This window comes from Nerophis lumbriciformis, linkage group LG13 (genome assembly GCF_033978685.3).
Source record: "Nerophis lumbriciformis linkage group LG13, RoL_Nlum_v2.1, whole genome shotgun sequence".
NCBI lineage: Eukaryota > Metazoa > Chordata > Actinopteri > Syngnathiformes > Syngnathidae > Nerophis > Nerophis lumbriciformis.
The window spans coordinates 41,971,564-41,991,359 of NC_084560.2; the positions used below are offsets into that span (position 1 = coordinate 41,971,564).

General features: G+C 40.4%; 1 protein-coding gene across 1 annotated transcript in view; it reads right to left on the minus strand.

Annotated features, from left to right (window-relative positions):
• Nucleotides 1-19,591, minus strand: part of ppp2r3b (protein phosphatase 2, regulatory subunit B'', beta) — a 73,205-nt gene extending 53,614 nt beyond the window's left edge. The window contains exons 1-2 of the mRNA XM_061970758.1: nt 19,366-19,591; nt 14,647-15,020 (exon numbers count right to left, since the gene is read on the minus strand). Coding sequence (XP_061826742.1) covers nt 14,647-14,991 — 345 coding nt within the window. The 5' untranslated portion in view covers nt 14,992-15,020; nt 19,366-19,591. The remainder of the gene's footprint in view (nt 1-14,646; nt 15,021-19,365) is intronic.
• Between the last annotated feature and the right edge of the window lie 205 nt (nt 19,592-19,796).

Below are 19,796 nucleotides of genomic sequence, written 5' to 3' on the forward strand. Positions count from 1 at the left end.
CGCCAAAATATATTTGTTTCTCAGCTGTGGGCCGCACTGGTACTTTGTTGTAATACACTTTTCCACTACTTGTGGTAGTAATGACAATATCAAACAAACAGAAGTTTGGAGCTAAACTCAAAGAGGAGTTTCTTAAGCACAAAAAATATGATTAAAGTGGTGAAGCTGTATATTCTTTTGCATTTAAATTTTAGTGACAGTTTAGTTAAGAAACATATTCATTATTTATTTAGTTTATTAGTTTTAGCACATAATTGTATGTACATTTATTTTTGATCAGTTATTTATGAGTCCCTTCTTATGTAGTATATTTGGTTAGTACTTATTTTTTTATTCAGCCTGACCAAAGCCTAAGGTTTATGTGTTAAATAAATAATATTTTGTGTTTAACATATGCTTTTATATTATTTATTAATCCCCTCTGGGATTAATAAAGTATTTCTGATTCTGAAGGTTGTAAACTAGGGGTGTAACGGTACGTGTATTTGTATTGAACCGTTTCGGTACGGGGGGTCCGGTTCGGTTCGGAGTCATATTGAGTAGCGTAACGCACGTTGTGTAAACAATGCACACCGAGGCACAACACACGGCATGCTAGCAGCTAACGGGCTACGATAGACTGACCATACGTCCTCTTTTCACCGGACATGTCCTCTTTTGCGGAGCTGTCAGGGCGGAGTTTCTTAAATGCCTCAAATGTCCGGCATTTTGAGTTAGGGTTGCGTGTATTTTCAATGTACGTTCAGGGTTAAGAAGGGGTTAAAAACAAAACAAATTGTGCACGCAGCAGAATTGGTGAGGGAGGGGCAGAGACAGAGAGAGAGAGAGAGTTATGATAAACGCGCATGCGTCGCCAGGCTCTGCTTTTTATCCATAGATTTATCACATTTCATTTTTTATTATCTATAGCAGGGGTGTCAAAACTGTGTCCCGGAGGCCATTTGCGGCCCACAACTAATGTTTTAAAGGCCCACGGCACATTCTAAAAATACTATTCAAATAAACAAAAACATAACAAAAGTGAAATAAAAAAGCTTAAAGGTTAAATGTAATTTAGAAAAAGTTGCCATGTTGACTAATAAAACAAAGCTGTTTTTTTTCTTTCAAACTGTCATTGCTCAAAACATAATATTGAATCAAAATCAATGTTATTATGAATTATTGACCTATCCAAGGTTCCCATTACTTCACATCAAATATTCCACTAAGAAAAATATTTTTGGTGGAAGATTTTGCAAATTTGGTAAATAAATAACCCCCAAATTTATATTTTGTTGTTTTCTTACTGTACCGAAAATGAACCGAACCGTGACCTCTAAACCGAGGTACGTACCAAACCAAAATGTTTGTGTACCGTTACACCCCTATTGTAAACTGTAAGTTAGTTAGGTATAATCATTGAATAACATTAATATCAAAAGTACGATTACTAATTCAGTGTTATTTGAGTGCAAAGGTTTGGCCACGAGGTCTAAAAGGTTAAGAACCCGTGCTATATAGTATACATGTGTAAATGCTATAGAGAAAACATGTGTACATACACGCACTAAGGTCAATTAAGTGCACTCATGCGGAAAATGTCAATCAAACATGTTCACTGAGGACCTGATAAAAGTGCGTAAACAGTCAGCGCCCCGCTACGCTTCTTCCTGACGGGGGAATTCTGGGTATTTAGTGGCGGAGCAAGGGTATCTCCCGGGGGTGTCCGGTGTCAAAGTCACACCAGCTGTTGCAGGTCGCATCACCGAGGCATAAATAAAAAATGTTCCGTTATTCTGCAGAAGAATGCATCAGTACGCAGGAATGCGTTTTGTTGTCTTGAAATAGACGCCGCCCGCCCCCCCCTCTAATAACCTCACAGCCCTTAAATATTGAGTGACAAGTGGCCGCCACATGACACGCTGCATTAAAAGAGAGGGAACATGCTGTCAAACCGCTGCTGTAGGTCTTCATTTAAACCTGTAAATCCAAATGCTGACTTCTTTAACAGATATTTAGCAGAAAAGAGAAATTGTGGTCAGCTTCCAATTTCATGGAGTGTTTAATAAAGGTTCCTACGGGGAATAGAAATAATCTGTTCCTGTATTATCTTATATAATTCACTTCACTCAACACAACAGTCCTTGCTAGCGAGCAAGTGGCTAACATCCACTTGGCAGCAAATAAACCTTCTTACAAGCATCATTATTACTGGAAGATGAAAAATAGCTAAACATGCTACACAACAAAATGTTGGAGGATAAGCTAACAGCTAACCGCTAGCTAAAACTCTTGAATGTAAACAAAGGTGGGCGGATTGATACAAATATCGACAGTAACGGTATATGGGCAATACTACAATAGTTAGATCGATATTTCGTATTTTCAAATGTTTTATTTTTTGTTATTTTTTACAAACTCAGGAAATAAGTCCCAGGACACAGGAGGGTTTAAGGGCAAAAACAAAAGTTTGAAATCAGAGCCAATGGAAAGAAATCATATAAACATTTAACTGATATTGTTACACCACCATCCTGCGGTTCTGTCTGATTATAATTGTGATTTTAAAAAAATCCCTCATTTAATTATCTTGAAAATTTGAAGTATTGACATTGACATGACGAATACTGCCCCTGTAGCTACTTGGTATTGGATCGATATCCACATTTCTAAAATCGCCAAAAACTAATGTAAAGTACCTAAAAAACGAAGAATAAGTGTTTATTACATTTAAACAGGAGAATAAATAGAACAATGTTAAAACAGAAAGTAACCAGATATTACTAGTAAATTAAAAATACTTTTGAGTAAATAATTCTTCAGGAAATGACGTAAAATGTGACAGCATTAATCAGCATACAAATTAGGAGCCTTTGTAACCGATTTTGAAATGGTTCTATTACCATTTATATACCACATAATATATCGTGACTTATATCGTTATTGCGGGAGGCTGCAATTCCATGTCGCCCATTCCTACTCCGAATATATTTTACATTCCAACTCGTAAATAAATGTTAATAAACGTACGCTTGCAGCAGAACCAATGGGAGGTCCTCTATTCCGCCCATAAAACCCAATAAATAACCATCTAAAAACTGCCAACAATACTCCATTTATATTTCGTGATTTGAATATTAACCAAGTATTAGTGTTATTAGTGCTAACGCAGACAAATTATTCATAGCGGCGCCGTGATCACTATATTATGATGATGATCGTGGATCGCAATTAATTCGAGTTCGATCACGGTGATCAGCTGTTTTACCTCGATCGATCATGGCGGAAAAGTCCGTTAAAAGATATCGCAGTAGGGAAGCAACAAAGCCTGGTATTATCCTGCACGGAACAATCCGCCTTTATTGACTACGATCCTGTGTGTGTCTGGGAGTGTACGTTTGTGTGAGCTTGTTTGTGTCCGTGTGTGCGCGCGACCTCCCGTTCCACCTTCGCGAAAGTCACAACGTAATTAATGTTGTGCCTCTTCTAGGGATGTCCCGATCCAGGTTTTTGCAATTCCGATCCGATACCGATATTGTTTTTGCACTTCCGATCCGATACCGACCGATACCGATACTGACCGATAATGGCCTATCCGAGCATGTATTAAAGTTTAAAGTTATTTAGCCTACTTAGTTGTCAGAATCATGTTGAAAAGGGTTATAGTACTCTTGATAACAACTAGCCAGCTGAATTAGGGGAGTTTGAATAATACACAATGGTTGGTAACAAGAAACTGACCTGTTTATTCAAGGATAAACACAAAATAGACAAAAATATACATGACAAACAGAAATGGCATCATTGAACTAGGGCTGGGCGATATGGCCTTTTTTTAATATTGCGATATTTTAAGGCCATATTGCGATACACGATATATATCTCGATATTTTGCCTTAGCCTTGAATGAACACTTGATGCATATAATCACAGCAGTATGATGATTCTATGTGTTTTGATTGATTGAGACTTTTATTAGTAGGTTGCACAGTGAAGTACATATTCCGTACAATTGACCACTAAATGGTAACACCCGAATAGGTTTTTCAACTTGTTTAAGTCGGGGTCCATTTAAATTGATTCATGATACAGATATATACTATCAGATATATACTATCATCATAATACAGTCATCACACAAGATAATCACATTGAATTATTTACATTATTTATAATCCAGGGTGTGGAGGGGGGCGCCGGATGTAAGTGTCAAAAAGACAGCCAAAAGAGTTTGATATGAGAATAAATCTAAAGTTAAAATATAGGGTAGAAATGCATCCATTTGCAGGAAATGTAGTCTTGATTTTCAACATTTTCTTTTAAGGCTTGCATGTCTACATTAAAACATTTTTCTTCATACTGCATTAATATATGCTACTTTTAAACTTTCATGCAGAGAAGGAAATCACAACTAAAAAAATCACTAATTTTTTCATACGGTGTTGATGTGGAAATGTTTGCCTCGGCATTTTGATGGTGTGGACGTGTGGCACCGAACGGATACGTCTCGACAGACGTTATAATATTTGAACAATGATGACGAAAACTGTTTTCTCTGTCGTGTTGGTGTGTCGAAAATTGTTATGCGCTTATTTTTTTATTTGATTTTGTGCGTGGCATATAATTGCTATGCGCAGAGGACGTTTAAACAGTGCGCAATTGCACAAGTGCGCACCTTAGAGAGAACGTTGGTCACACGGCTGCGCTAGCATCACAGCTAACGTTAGCCATGCTGCTACCTCTCTGCTGGGAGAGGACGTATACGTATGTGACGTATGACGTGACAGTATGTGACGTGTGTAAGAAGGTGCGCTTGCTGTCTGTGAGAAGCACAGACACAGAAAAGAGCCTGTCGTGTAATGCCAGCAGCTAAAAGCAACTGCGTTAGAATCCACAGACCTGTGGATGTGTTGAAGGTGTGCTGGAAAATGCGGAACGGAAATTATAGGGAGCAGCAGAAAAGTGGAATGTACTATTTAAATAGGTGCGTTGGAAAACACGGAGCGGAGTTTTTTTTTTAACTGGATCTGGATCTGCATTTTCCCATGCCTTGCCGATACGCATTTTTTTGCAAATATCGGCGGCCGATCCGATCCAAATATCGGATCGGGACATCCCTAGCCTCTTCCCCCTCACACAGCTGAGAGTGCAGTGCAGAAGAATACAATGAAGAAATATGACTAACACTAGCATAGAAGTTAAAAAAAAAACATTTAGAAGGAGCAGCAACTTCAGTCTCACTGACTGTTTAAATTCACGCTGTGGGGCGCGGTAATCCTGCCCTGAATGCGTAGTCGCAGGCATTCACATGTCTTTGTGACTGAACTATACTGTATTGGTCACGACTGGGAGAATAAGCACACTTACTAATTTAATCAGAAAAAGGTATTTTTATATTTAGATATTTTCCAATTAGACTTTGTGTTTATGTGTCTGCAGAGATTTAACTCCTCTTATATACTCTGAACTTCTGAAGACATTTTGTTCAAATCATTTTTGAGTTTGTAGATAAAAAAACATGTTGGTCCCGAAATAATCATTAAAACTTTTATCATGTGTTTGTACATATTTTATAATACCGTATTTTCCGCACTATAAGGCGCACCGGATTATTAGCCGCACCTTCTATGAATTACATATTTCATAATTTTGTCCACCAATAAGCCGCCCCGGACTAAAAGCCGCGCCTACGCTGCGCTAAAGTGAATGTCAAAAAAACGCTGCGCTAAAGTGAATGTCAAAAAAACAGTCAGATAGTTCAGTCAAACTTTAATAATATATTGAAAACCAGCGTTCTAACAACTCTGTCCCAAAATGTACGCAAATGTGCAATCACAAACATAGTAAAATTCAAAATGGTGTAGAGCAATAGTAACATAATGTTGCTCGAACGTTAATGTCACAACACACAAAATAAACATAGCGCTCACCTTCTGAAGTTATTCTTCATTCGTAAATCCTTCGAATTCTTCGTCTTCGGTGTCCGAATTGAAAAGTTGCGCAAGCGTGGGATCCAAAATGGCCGGTTCCGTCTCGTAGAAGTCATCGGGAGTCAGTGTCGCTGTTGTTCTGTGAATCCTGCCTTCCGGAAAGCTCGGACCACAGTTGTGACCGAAATATCTGCCCAAGCATTTACGATCCACTGGCAAATGTTGGCGTATGTCGTCCGAGGCTGTCTGCCCGTCTTAGTGAAGGTGTGTTCGCCTTCGGAGCTGTGTGAAAAAAGCCACCCGGCCTCTTCGCGTAAACTTCCCTTAACCACTCGCTCATCTTTTCTTCATCCATCCATCCCTTCGAGTTAGCTTTTATGATGACGCCGGCTGGAAAGGTCTCTTTTGGCAAGGTCTTCCTTTTGAATATCACCATGAGTGGAAGTTAGCATGGCAAGCTAGAACCACAGTGAAGGATGACTTCTCATTCCCTGTGGAGCGAATATTCACCGTACGTGCTCCCGTTCCACAGTGCGGTTCAGTTGCTGTGAAATACGGTAGTAATCCGTGTGCGGATGGAGAGATTGCGTCTTTTTATGAACCGGATCGCTTATTAGGAGCCATTTTGTGGTCTTTACAGATGTAAACAGGAAATGAAACGTACGGTGATATCCGCGCGTTTTTTCTTCTTCTTCCGGGGGCGGGTGAAGCGCTTCCTGTTCTATGGGGGCGGGTGAAGCGCTTCCTGTTCTATGGGGGCGGGTGCTTTCCTTGGCGGTTGCTTGCGTAGAAGAAGAAGCGCTTCCTGTTCTACCGGGAAAAAAGATGGCGGCTGTTTACCGAAGTTGCGAGACCGAAACTTTATGAAAATGAATCGTAATAAAGCGCACCGGGTTATTAGGCGCACTGTCAGCTTTTGAGAAAAATTGTGGTTTTTAGGTGCGCCTTATAGTGCGGAAAATACGGTACCTCAAATTCAAACTGCACTTCAATGTACTTTTATTAAACTTTACAATGTGGGTCACCGCTTGCCGAAGCACTGGTGAGAAGCACTAATGTATACAAGTAATTAAAGAATACAAATAATAATTAAAGCTGCAAGCAGCATTGGTCGGGCCCGCGTATTTGGCAGGTGCTAGTCCTAAGTGTCCCAATACTTTTGTCTACTTTTAGTCTGAAGTGTCCCAAGACTTTTGTCTAGTGTACCTACCTTGTCTGCATTGTGTGGGCACGTTGGTGCTTCCTGCTTTTAAGCAGCCATCTTAAAAAAACAGCAGCGCAGCAGCATCAGCGCAGCGGGTCTTTGAAGGGTCATAAAATCAAAACCGGAGCAGGTATTAAAACGCTGTTCTGTTATTTTATACACAAGGGTTTAATCTCTCTCCTGTGTTAGTTTGAAGCCGAAACGACAAATACGCTCAGAGGAGATAGTTTTTGAAGGAAGGTGACCGGTTTTTACAAAAAATTTGTTTTGAAGGGGGAATAGCAAACTTCCTGTTGATTTTTGCTGGGGGTTGTCAATTTATGAAATGTAGGTCTGAGTGAGGCCTGCGATGAGGTGGCGACTTGTCCAGGGTGTACCCCGCCTTCCGCCCGATTGTAGCTGAGATAGGCTCCAGCGTCCCCCGCGACCCCGAAGGGAATAAGCAGTAGAAAATGGATGGGATGGATGGAGGTCTAAGTGAGACCTACATAGAGGTTTTTGTTTCATGTCTCTCCGACCTTCCCAGGGAGAGTTACAGGCAGTTTTGTCAGTTTTTTCATCCGAGGAGCAGTTTTTTGTGCGTTTCATTAAAAAATTGCGCTAGAGCACAATTTTGAGATTTGGGGTTAGGTTTTTTTATTAGATCACAATTTTTGCCAGTCCTGATGTGTGTGTTCAGTTCGGTGAGTTTTGAAGCATGTTAAGGGGGTCAAATTACAGCTCAAAGAGGCAAAAGTGACTGTTTTTAGTACTTTTTTGTCTTGAAGGGGGAATTGCCAACTTCCTGTTGATTTTTGCCCGAGAATATACTATTATGAAATCTAGGTCTAAGTCACACCTACATAAAGGTTTTTGTTTCATGTCTCTCCGACCTTCCTAGTGGGAGTTACAGGCAGTCTAGTTTTTTTTTTCCGTAGGGGGCACTAGAGCGCAATTTTGAGTTTTGTGGTTCGTTTTTTTTTTTAAAAAGGCAATTTTCGCAGGTCCTGATGTGTGGGTCAAATATGGTGAGTTTTGAAGCATGTTAAGTGGGTCAAATTACAGTTTAAAGTGGCGGCGGAAGAATAAAGAATAAAGAATAATAGAACCTTACAAATTCAATAGGTCCTTATGTCCCATTGCATAAGGACTCCCTTTGGGAGTCCTTATGCAATGGGCCATGCGGGCCCTAATTAACCATTTGAAACTTTTGTTTAGTAAATGTTAACTTGAAATAAAAGTCTCATAGTATTCAGTACACCAATGATACTTTGTTTACTGCAGAATGAAGTTTGTGATGGCAAGCAAAAAAAGCCAATATAACTTTGAGAGGAGGAAAGGTTGTTCTCTTTACCCTTACAAAACGTATCAAAAAGAAGCAAAACCACGGCCCTAAAACCAGGTACGGACCGTAGCGTGAGGTTTCTGTACGATTGCACATCCAGTAATCACGATTATAAATAGAAACAAAATGACAGTTGTCAGCTGTTTATCATATATTACCTTGATCAAACATGGCGGAAATGTCTGTTATAAGATACTGCAGCAGTAAACAGTAGGGAAGCAACGGCACTCGCTATAATCCTGCATGGGACAATCTACCTTTAATTTAAGAAAAAAATAAATAGTGATATCAATCGAGATCGGATGATAATTGTTTAGCCATATCGCCCAGCCCTACTACTGTGTGCGCCTAAGTTTATATCATCGAGTGGTCTGCTGTTTCCTCGCTTCCCTGCTCCCTGTAAATGTATTGTAGATCATAAATCATGCCTGTTACCTGGACAGAAGAATGCTGAGGATGTATTCCGACAAGTTGGTACACTGTTGCTTGGTCATCCCCCATATCTTCACAAGGATTATGAGTTATTTCTCTAAACGGGAATATATGAACATCAGTGTTTCCCACAGGACAGGCATCTATTTGTGGTGGTGTGGTCAGGGAGTGGCGGCGGCAGCGGCGATGACAAAGAAGAACGCGGAGTTGGAATATAATTACAACATTTTATGTACATATTTATATACAGATTTGAACAATTAGTGATTCACTGAAATATATTTATTAATTGTGGTTCTTACAAAAAATATATCTTATAAAATATAAAAGCTAAAATGTCTCTTAAAGCTCTGCCCCTTTAATTAGTGAATACTAAATAATTTAACTTTAGCCAACTACTACAACCATATTATTTACCAGCAACATGAAGTGAAACAGAGGCAGAGGTGTCCTGCCACAGTCAGTCAACCTCCTCCTCCTCCTCCTCCTGCTGCTGCTGAACAGGTCGCACCTGTGGTCCGGACTGTAGGCCTACCTCCTCTCCAAGTCAAGCCCTTTTCGGCCGTTAAAAATATTTTTCTATACTCATCTGTGTGAAGGAGTGAACGTCCAACATTAGAATTTATTACTAACGAGCAGAAGCGCTCTATGTACAGTGCCGGCTAACCTTAAGCGGCAGCAGCTCAACACATGCAGGGTTCAACGTTAAGGTTTTTTTCTACTTGCCCGACTTCTCAAATCTACTTGCCCCAATATTTTTACTTGTCCTGCCTAGGTTTTTTTCTGGCTGTGTAGTGCTCATGGCTTATATCTTACTAAAATTCTTCCCGTTGACTATTTACAACACTACACAGTATTTATTATTATTATTATTTATTTTTATTGTATTATTATCTATAATTACATTTAAATGGCATTGCATACATGTAAAATTAAATGCTATTTCACATTATTTGACCAGTAGCAGTTACACCCATCTGAACAGGTCAGCCACCTGTTTAAAGCCCGATCACAGTTGAAATGTTGAAATGAAGGGCCTTTAATGGCCAAAACATTAACCTGGACAACATTTTAACAGCTGGTTGGCTCAGATTTTATTCTTTTCATTGCATTCACATGCTGCAGTGGACAGTGGACAATTTAGCTTCAGTCCATGTGTGTTTATTGACAACAGGGTTATAACCTGGACACGTTAGCTCGTTGGTATGAAAACATGTGACTGTTACTACGTGCATGAAGCAGCGTCAGGCTGCTCACCGTCAGTGAAACGCTCGGTGAAATCGCGGATTAACGTTAAATATATGACGAGCCGCGAGCGATGCAGCTATAACCTATCTATCTATAACCTATATTACCCTCGTATTTTGATCCCGTCCGTCCGTCCGTCCGTCTTCTTCTTCTTCTTCTGGCCCACCAGGTGAATTAAGTGCTATTGGCGGAGTTACAATGCATAGTAGGCTACCGCCACTTACTGCACCGGAGTTGTAACTACAAGCAACATTCACAGACAGTCCCATTGCTTTTATGAGCGGTCGAGCGAGTCAAAAGCCGAAAAATCCATTTGTGGCCGACGTAATTCTTCCGTGGCGGGCCGGCACAAATAAATGAATGTGTGGGAAACACTGAACATCCTAGCAGTCAGCATCGTAATGACAGCACCCCTTATACAGTAAGAGTCAGTTTTTTTGTCTGTTGGCTCTCATGAAGTGAGTAAGTAATCAGTGATGACGAGAAAAAAAAAGCAAAGGTTGTGATGCGTTTTTGAAATTAATGTGCCCTGTTTGCTTAAAATGATCAGAATTCGTAAATATTAAATGTTATTAGGAATGTGGCCGCCACTACATCACATATATACTTACAGTGTGTATATAAAACCTTAATGGAGGTGTTTGGATGCTTTTTAAGGGATTTGCAAGCAAAATACAGTGGCTCCATTTTAAGCGTACTCGAATTAATTTAATAGTTAGAATGCATTAAAATAAAAATATATCCGTTGTCATGTCTTTCATAATGATTGTGAACTATAGGCAAAATTCCCAAAAAAGTGCATTTCCCCTTTAACGTAGTAGATATGCTGATATACTAGGGGTGTAACGGTACGTGTATTTGTATTGAACGGTTTCGGTTTGGTTCGGAGGTGTACCGAACGAGTTTCCACACGGACATATTAAGTAGCGTAGCGCACGTTGTGTAAACAATGCACACCGAGGCACAACACACGGCACGCTAGCAACGACCGGGCTACGACAACATATAAAAAGCCAGAGCTGGAAGACCCTCCTGCCTCGTTAAGATCTCCCGTTTGGGAACACTTCGGCTGCGCGGTGCGGAGGACGGAGGTTTGCCGACATTGTTCAGCAGCGGTAAGGCATGCTTCTGCCAACACGTCAAACATGCTAACCCATTTGAAGCGTCACCACCCCCAAGTGAACATCGCTTCAACAAAGATAAAGACGAGCAAACAGCTCCCACCTCTTACTGCCAAGTTAGCCAGGCTGGGGGTTAAAAGAAAAGTTAATCTGAGGCTGAGTTGACTTGAAACTGTTTAATGTTGCACTTTTTCATACCTGCCAACTTTTGAAATCAGAAAAACCTAGTAGCCAGGGTCCAGGGGCCGCAGGCCCCGGTAGGTCCAGGACAAAGTCCTGTTGGGGGGTTCCTTCGCCCCCCGACGCAAAATGATTATTAGCATTCAGACAGGTTAAAATGTTGCTAAAACCATCACTTTTCTATCAGTCACAGTGACTTTTCAAAACAAAAATATTACAGCAAAAATCATATGGGTTGATTGACATGTTTATTCTGTAAGCTAACTTCAATAGTTTTAAATTATTTTGACAGTTAATGCCAGTTATCCTGTCAACCTTTCACAAGACTTCAATTTGTTAACTGAAAGTATAAACAGTATAAACACTTTTTACAGTAAACAAATGGTAAAACAGTACTAAACAATTCCATTAAAAAAAAAAAATGGTGTCATTATTAACTTTCTGTCCAAGCTTGTATAATCTACTGCCTTGTTCAATTGTAAAAAATATTCTGTGCCTAAAATTCACATTTCTATCACAATTATCATACTGTAAACATGGTAAGCTAACTTCATTAAAATTAATAGTCCTGTCAATAGCATGGAATTACAATTCAAATGTAGTTTTTTTGTAAGCCTTTCAAAATAATTAAAAATATGAAAAATTAATGAAAATTAATTTAAGCCATCAGACACTTGAAAAGTGGCACATCACATCTCTAATGTAATCATTTTAACTTTTCAACAGAAATAGCACTGCAAAAATATTAAGGACATACTTCTGTATTTTGGTAGTTATGCTGTCAACATTTAACAAGATTTCTTCAACTTGGACTTGAAAGCATAAATAGTATAAACACTTTTAACAGTACTAAACAATTCCAATAGATAACATTGGTGTCATTACCTTTTTGTTTGCTCAATTATTGCCTCCGTAAATAAAACTTCGGCATTTATCACATCCAAAGAATCTGTTTGGGCGACGAAAAACGTTGAAAGTTTTCCACTTGTATCGCTAGCAACGGCATTAGACTTGTGTTTTTTTGTCCCAACGTGGTCTTTTACATCGCTAATTCCTCCGTGTCCGATCGAAAAATCTTGTCTGCACAAGGTGCAATTCGCGTAGTTTTCACCCTTTTTGGAACGGATAATTATTCCCGGATAGGCTTTTGAATATTCTTCACGGAATGACTGCAGTTTTCTTTTCGGTTTAAGACTCGTATGCGATTTTTCCCCGGCTGATTCCATGATCGTTCGCTCGTTTGGAAACAATGGCCTCGTGCTTGGCAGCGGTGCTATAAAGAGCCTCGCGCATGGCATTCGGAATGGCTCGATAGGAAGTTACGGGAAGCAGTGTCGATTGTCATTGTTACGCGATTTCGTGAATAAAACTTAAATTTTTTATTTTTTTTTTAATTAATGAAAAACCGTAATTTTTATCACTGCAACCGTAACCCGGAATAGGTTGATGAAAACCGTACTAATTACGGGAAAACCGGAGTAGTTGGCAGGTATGCTTTTTATATGTAGAAGAAAAGTTGTGTCATTTTATTTAAACTGAGCAACAACTTGAGGCAGTTTAATGTCGATTAACGTGGACCCCGACTTAAACAAGTTGAAAAACTTATTAGGGTGTTACCATTTAGTGGTCAATTGTACGGAATATGTACTGTACTGTGCAATCTACTAATAAAAGTCTCAATCAATCAATCAATCAATCAAAAAAAGCACTTTATATGTAGAAAAGTTTTGTTAAGAAACCATTCCGAGCCTTATCTTATTTAGTTTTTATTTGATATATGTTGACCACATTAACCCTGGCAATGGACCCTGTGTGTATATGTATGTTATGCCATTGTTTACACATTTGGTAAATAAATAACCAAAAAAATGTATATTTTGTTGTTTTCTTACTGTACCGAAAATGAACCGAACCGTGACCTCTAAACCGAGGTACGTACCGAACCAAAATTTTTGTGTACCGTTACACCCCTATGATATACACAAAACACTGTTTTTTTACGTTGTCGTCCATGAAGTCACGTGAGACTTCCACGTCTCATGAGACTTCAGCTCAGCAAGCATTTTAAGGCTTGACACGGTTAACATGGTTTTGGTGCTTTTTGTGCATGTTTCCAGTGTCGCTGCCTCAAAATAGTCCCAGTATTGTAAGAAAAAACTAAATGATAACCAAAACAAGACTCTTGTTTAGTCCAAAAAAAAACTTGCACTTGTATGACAAGTCAGAATGATTATTTCGATTACCATTATTTCCTTTTGGGAAAATACCGTATTTTCCGCACTATAAGGCGCACCTAAAAACCACAAATTTTCTCAAAAGCTGACAGTGCGCCTTATAACCCGGTGCGCTTTATATATGGATAAATATTAAGATTCATTTTCATAAAGTTTCGGTCTCGTAACTACGGTAAACAGCCGCCATCTTTTTTCCCCGTAGAACAGGAAGCGCTTCTTCTTCTACTGTAAGCAACCACCCGCCCGCGTAGAAGAAGAAAAAGCGCGCGGATATTACCGTACGTTTCATTTCCTTTGTGTGTTTACATCTGTAAAGACCACAAAATGGCTCCTACTAAACGACAGGGATCCGGTTCATGAAAAGACGCAATCTCTCCATCCGCACACGGATTACTATTTCACAGCAACTGATATTCCTGTGAACCGCACTGTGGATACAACGGGAGCACGTACGGTGAATATTCGCACCACAGGGAATGAGAAGTCATCCTTCACTGTGGTTCTAGCTTGCCATGCTAATGGCCAGAAACTTCCACCCATGGTGATATTCAAAAGGAAGACCTTGCCAAAAGAGACCTTTCCAGCCGGCGTCATCATAAAAGCTAACTCGAAGGGATGGATGAAGAAAAGATGAGCGAGTGGTTAAGGTAAGTTTAAGTTTACGCGAAGAGGCTGGGTGGCTTTTTTCACGCAGCTTCGTCCATGTTGATATACGATTCCATGCGCGCCCACATCACGCTGGTTTTAATATATTATTAAAGTTTGACTGACCTATTTGACTGTTTTTTTGACATTCCTTTAGCGCAGTTAGATGCGGCTTACAACACGGGGCGGCTTATAGGTGGACAAAGTTTTGAAATATGCCGTTCATTGAAGGCGCGGCTTATAACCCAGGGCGCCTTATGGTGCGGAAAATACGGTACTTGCAAAACCCAAACAAATCAGTTATTGAATTAAAAAAGTAAAAATAAGACCACGGAATGTGATAGCGTACCTTTTTGGAGCTGACAGACCTCCGTAGTATCCTGCCGTGGGGTCCCGTTACCCTGGTGCCGCCGATGCAACCCGAGGGCAAGGTGGCGGACGACGGGGGGCTCAAGACGATGGGCTTCTTCTCCGCCGCGCAGTTCTTTTGGGACGCCACGTTGTTGTTCTCATTGAAAGACAGTGTTTTTTTCTCCTTGGTGCCCATGTCGCTGAGGTCACACTGCTGTCCATTCTTAATGAGCTCCAGGTAGTCCTTCAGGACCTTCTGGGTTTTGCTGTCGCTCAGCCAGGTGAGGAAGAGCTCGTCCACCTTCATTTTGAGAACTGGCTGCAGGATCTGGCTAGACGGCATTTTGAAGGAAGGCTGAACGAGGACAGTACCTATGGGAAAAAAATGACAGTAATTGCATAAACGTCACATACTCATGATTGTACAAACCCCGTTTCCATATGAGTTGGGAAAATGTGTTAGATGTAAATATAAACGGAATACAATGATTTGCAAATCATTTTCAACCCACATTCAGTTGAATATGCTACAAAGACAACATATTTGATGTTCAAACTGATACACTTTTTTTTTTTTTGCAAATAATCATTAACTTTAGAATTTGATGCCAGCAACACGTGACAAAGAAGTTGGGAAAGGTGGCAATAAATACTGATAAAGTTGAGGAATGCTCATCAAACACTTATTTGGAACATCCCACAGGTGTGCAGGCTAATTGGGAACAGGTGGGTGCCATGATTGGGTATAAAAACAGCTTCCCAAAAAATGCTCAGTCTTTCACGAGAAAGGATGGGGCGAGGTACACCCCTTTGTCCACAACTGCGTGAGCAAATAGTCAAACAGTTTAAGAACAACGTTTCTCAAAGTGCAATTGCAAGAAATTTAGGGATTTCAACATCTACGCTCCATAATATCATCAAAAGGTTCAGAGAATCTGGAGAAATCACTCCACGTAAGCGGCATGGCCGGAAACCAACATCGAATGACCGTGACCTTTGATCCCTCAGACGGCAAAAACCGACATCAATCTCTAAAGGATATCACCACATGGGCTCAGGAACACTTCAGAAAACCACTGTCACTAAATACAGTTGGTCGCTACATCTGTAAGTGCAAGTTAAAGCTCTACTATGCAAAGCGAAAGCCATTTATCAACAACATCCAGAAACGCCGCCGGCTTCTCTTGGCCCGAGATCATCTAAGATGGACTCATGCAAAGTGGAAAAGTGTTCTGTGGTCTGACGAGTCCACATTTCAAATTGTTTTTGGAAATATTCGACATCGTGTCATCCGGACCAAAGGGGAAGCGAACCATCCAGACTGTTATCGACATAAAGTTGAAAAGCCAGCATTTGTGATGATATGGGGGTGCAATTGTGCCCAAGGCATGGGTAACTTACACATCTGTGAAAGCACCATTAATGCTGAAAGGTACATACAGGTTTTGGAACAACATATGCTGCCATCTAAGCTACGTCTTTTTTATGGACGCCCCTGCTTATTTCAGCAAGACAATGCCAAGCCACATTCAGCACGTGTTACAACAGCGTGGCTTCGTAAAAAAAAGAGTGCGTGTACTTTCCTGGCCCGTCTGCAGTCCAGACCTGTCTCCCATTGAAAATGTGTGGCGCATTATGAAGCGTAAAATACGACAGCGGAGACTCCGGACTGTTGAACGACTGAAGCTCTACATAAAACAAGAATGGGAAATAATTCCACTTTCAAAGCTTCAACAATTAGTTTCCTCGGTTCCCAATCGTTTATTGAGTTTTGTAAAAGGAAAGGCCATGTAACACAGTGGTGAACATGCCCTTTCCCAACTACTTTGGCACGTGTTGCAGCCATGAAATTCTAAGTTAATTATTATTTGCAAAAAAAAAATTAAGTTTATGAGTTTGAACATCAAATATCTTGTCTTTGTAGTGCATTCAACTGAATATGGGTTGAGAATGATTTACAAATCATTGTATTCCGTTTATATTTACATCTAACACAATTTCCGATTTTTTCGATTACGCATGCACCGCCTGGTACCCTAGCACCTCCAAAACCCTCAAATCTAGACTCCAAACATCCCAGAACAAGCTAGTCAGATTACTTCTAGACCTCCACCCCAGATCACACCTCACTCCTACCCACTTCTCCAAAGTGGGCTGGCTCAGGGTGGAGGACAGAGTAAAACAACTTGCACTGAGCCTAGTCTATAAAATCCGCTACATCTCCCTGATACCGAAGTACATGTCAAACTACTTCCTTAACGTAAATGACCGCCATAACCACAACACCAGGGGGAGCTCTACTAACCACGTTAAACCCAGATTCCTATCGAACAAAGGTCTTAACTCATTCTCTTTCTATGCCACATCAATGTGGAATGCGCTCCCAACAGGTGTAAAAGAAAGGGCATCTCTATCCTCCTTCAAAACCGCACTAAAAGAACACCTCCAGGCAACTTCAACCCTAAACTAACTAACACCCTCCCCGGATTGTTGTTAATAATCAAATGTAAACAATCAAATGCAGATATTTTTCTTATGCCTTCTGATCTCTCTCGTTCTATGTCTACTACTTGCTGTACGTGATGACTGTATTATGATGATTGTATATCTGATAGTATATATCTGTATCATGAATCAATTTAAGTGGACCCCGACTTAAACAAGTTGAAAAACGTATTGGGGTGTTACCATTTAGTGGTCAATTGTACGGAATATGTACTGTACTGTGCAACCTACTAATAAAAGTCTCAATCAATCAATCAATCAAAACACATAGAATCATCATACTGCTGTGATTATATGCATCAAGTGTTCATTCAAGGCTAAGGCAAAATATCGAGATATATATTGTGTATCGCAATATGGCCTTAAAATATCGCATTATTAAAAAAAGGCCATATCGCCCAGCCCTAGTTCAATGATGCCATTTCTGTTTGTCATGTATAATTTTGTCTATTTTGTGTTTATCCTTGAATAAACAGGTCAGTTTCTTGTTACCAACCATTGTGTATTATTCAAACTCCCCTAATTCAGCTGGCTAGTTGTTATCAAGAGTACTAAAACCCTTTTCAACATGATTCTGACAACTAAGTACCGTATTTTCCGCACTATAAGGCGCACCTAAAAACCACAAATTTTCTCAAAAGCTGACAGTGCGGCTTATAACCCGGTGCGCTTTATATATGGATTAATATTACGATTCATTTTCATAAAGTTTCGGTCTCGCAACTACGGTAAACAGCCGCCATCTTTTTTCCCCGTAGAAGAGGAAGTGCTTCTTCTTCTACGCAAGCAACCGCCAAGGTAAGCACCCGCCCCCATAGAACAGGAAGCGCTTCTTCTTCTACTGTAAGCAACCACCCGCCCGCGTAGAAGAAGAAAAAGCGCGCGGATATTACGTTTCATTTCCTTTGTGTGTTTACATCTGTAAAGACCACAAAATGGCTACTACTAAGCGACAGGGATCCGGTTCATGAAAAGACGCAATCTCTCCATCCGCACACAGACTATTATTTCACAGCAACTGCCTAAAGACTTTCAAGAAAAGCTGGCTACTTTCCGTGCATATTGTAAAAACAAGATAGCTGAAAAAAAGATCCGGCCAGAGAACATTATCAACATGGACGAGGTTCCACTGACTTTTGATATTCCTGTGAACCGCACTGTGGATACAACGGGAGCACGTACGGTGAATATTCGCACCACAGGGAATGAGAAGTCATCCTTCACTGTGGTTCTAGCTTGCCATGCTAATGGCCAGAAACTTCCACCCATGGTGATATTCAAAAGGAAGACCTTGCCAAAAGAGACCTTTCCAGCCGGCGTCATCATAAAAACTAACTCGAAGGGATGGATGAAGAAAAGATGAGCGAGTGGTTAAGGTAAGTTTACGCGAAGAGGCCGGGTGGCTTTTTTCACGCAGCTCCGTCCATGTTGATTTACGACTCCGTGCGCGCCCACATCACGCTGGTTTTTAATATATTATTAAAGTTTGACTGACCTATCTGACTGTTTTTTTGACATTCCTTTAGCGCAGTTAGATGCGGCTTATAACACGGGGCGTCTTATAGGTGGACAAAGTTTTGAAATATGCCGTTCATTGAAGGCGCGGCTTATAACCCAGGGCGGCTTATGGTGCGGAAAATACGGTAGTACCGGTAACTGTTTTTCAGTAACTAACCCAACACTGTTACCATTTAGTGGTCAATTGTACGGAATATGTACTTCACTGTGCAACCTACTAATAAAAGTCTCAATCAATCAATCAATCAATTCCCAACTCATATGGAAACGGGGTTTGTAGTTTGCATGGGTGCAGGACTGCACAACAGCCTCTTAGATGACTGTGTAATATTTCAAAATATTGTTTAGCTACAATGACACAGTTGCAGTGCAGTTCCACAGTGCGTTTGGAGAGTTTACAAGTGTTCGACCTACTTGTTTCTAGAAACATTACTCACACCAGTCACTAACTATTGACTTTTTAGCGGGGGTCCGTCAATGTTATGAGCCCGCAGGCTCGTGTGAGCGAAACCACATATATATTGGCTACTTTAAACAACCGCAGTACGACTTTTTTTTTTAATAGAATATAACCACACAATTCACGTCAACTGGGAGTCCTGGAATGTTTAATCGAAAAAATACGCGGTTTTAAGAGCGGCTCGCAAAGTTAGCATTAGCTGATTAGCAGTAGCATGCTAGCTAAGTTACTGACCTGTGTTTTAAGCAGGAACACTCCAGCCACGATGCTACGACACTGCCTTGTTCCCCATTTTTGGGGACACTATCTAGTACTATATATTTGGCCTTTTTCACGGAAACATAACCGTAAAAGGTTCGGTGTTCATCACCCACAAGCAATGTGGCGAAGCACAAAATCACGTTCCCCTGGTAACCACACCACGGAGCTTATCGCGAGAACTTGCGCCGGCGTGAGGCGTTCAGGGTCTCCCCGTGAGCGTGTTGTGTTTACAAAAGTTTCCCCCAGCATCATTCCAGGTCTCACTCTTATTTGTATTATATCATTCAACATGTCACATTACATTAGCACTTTAAAAGCACCACATTTATTGAAACTGCTACTTTAGAGAAATTAGATAAGCATATGATATGAATAGAAGGAGAGGTTCAAACCTAAGGCATACT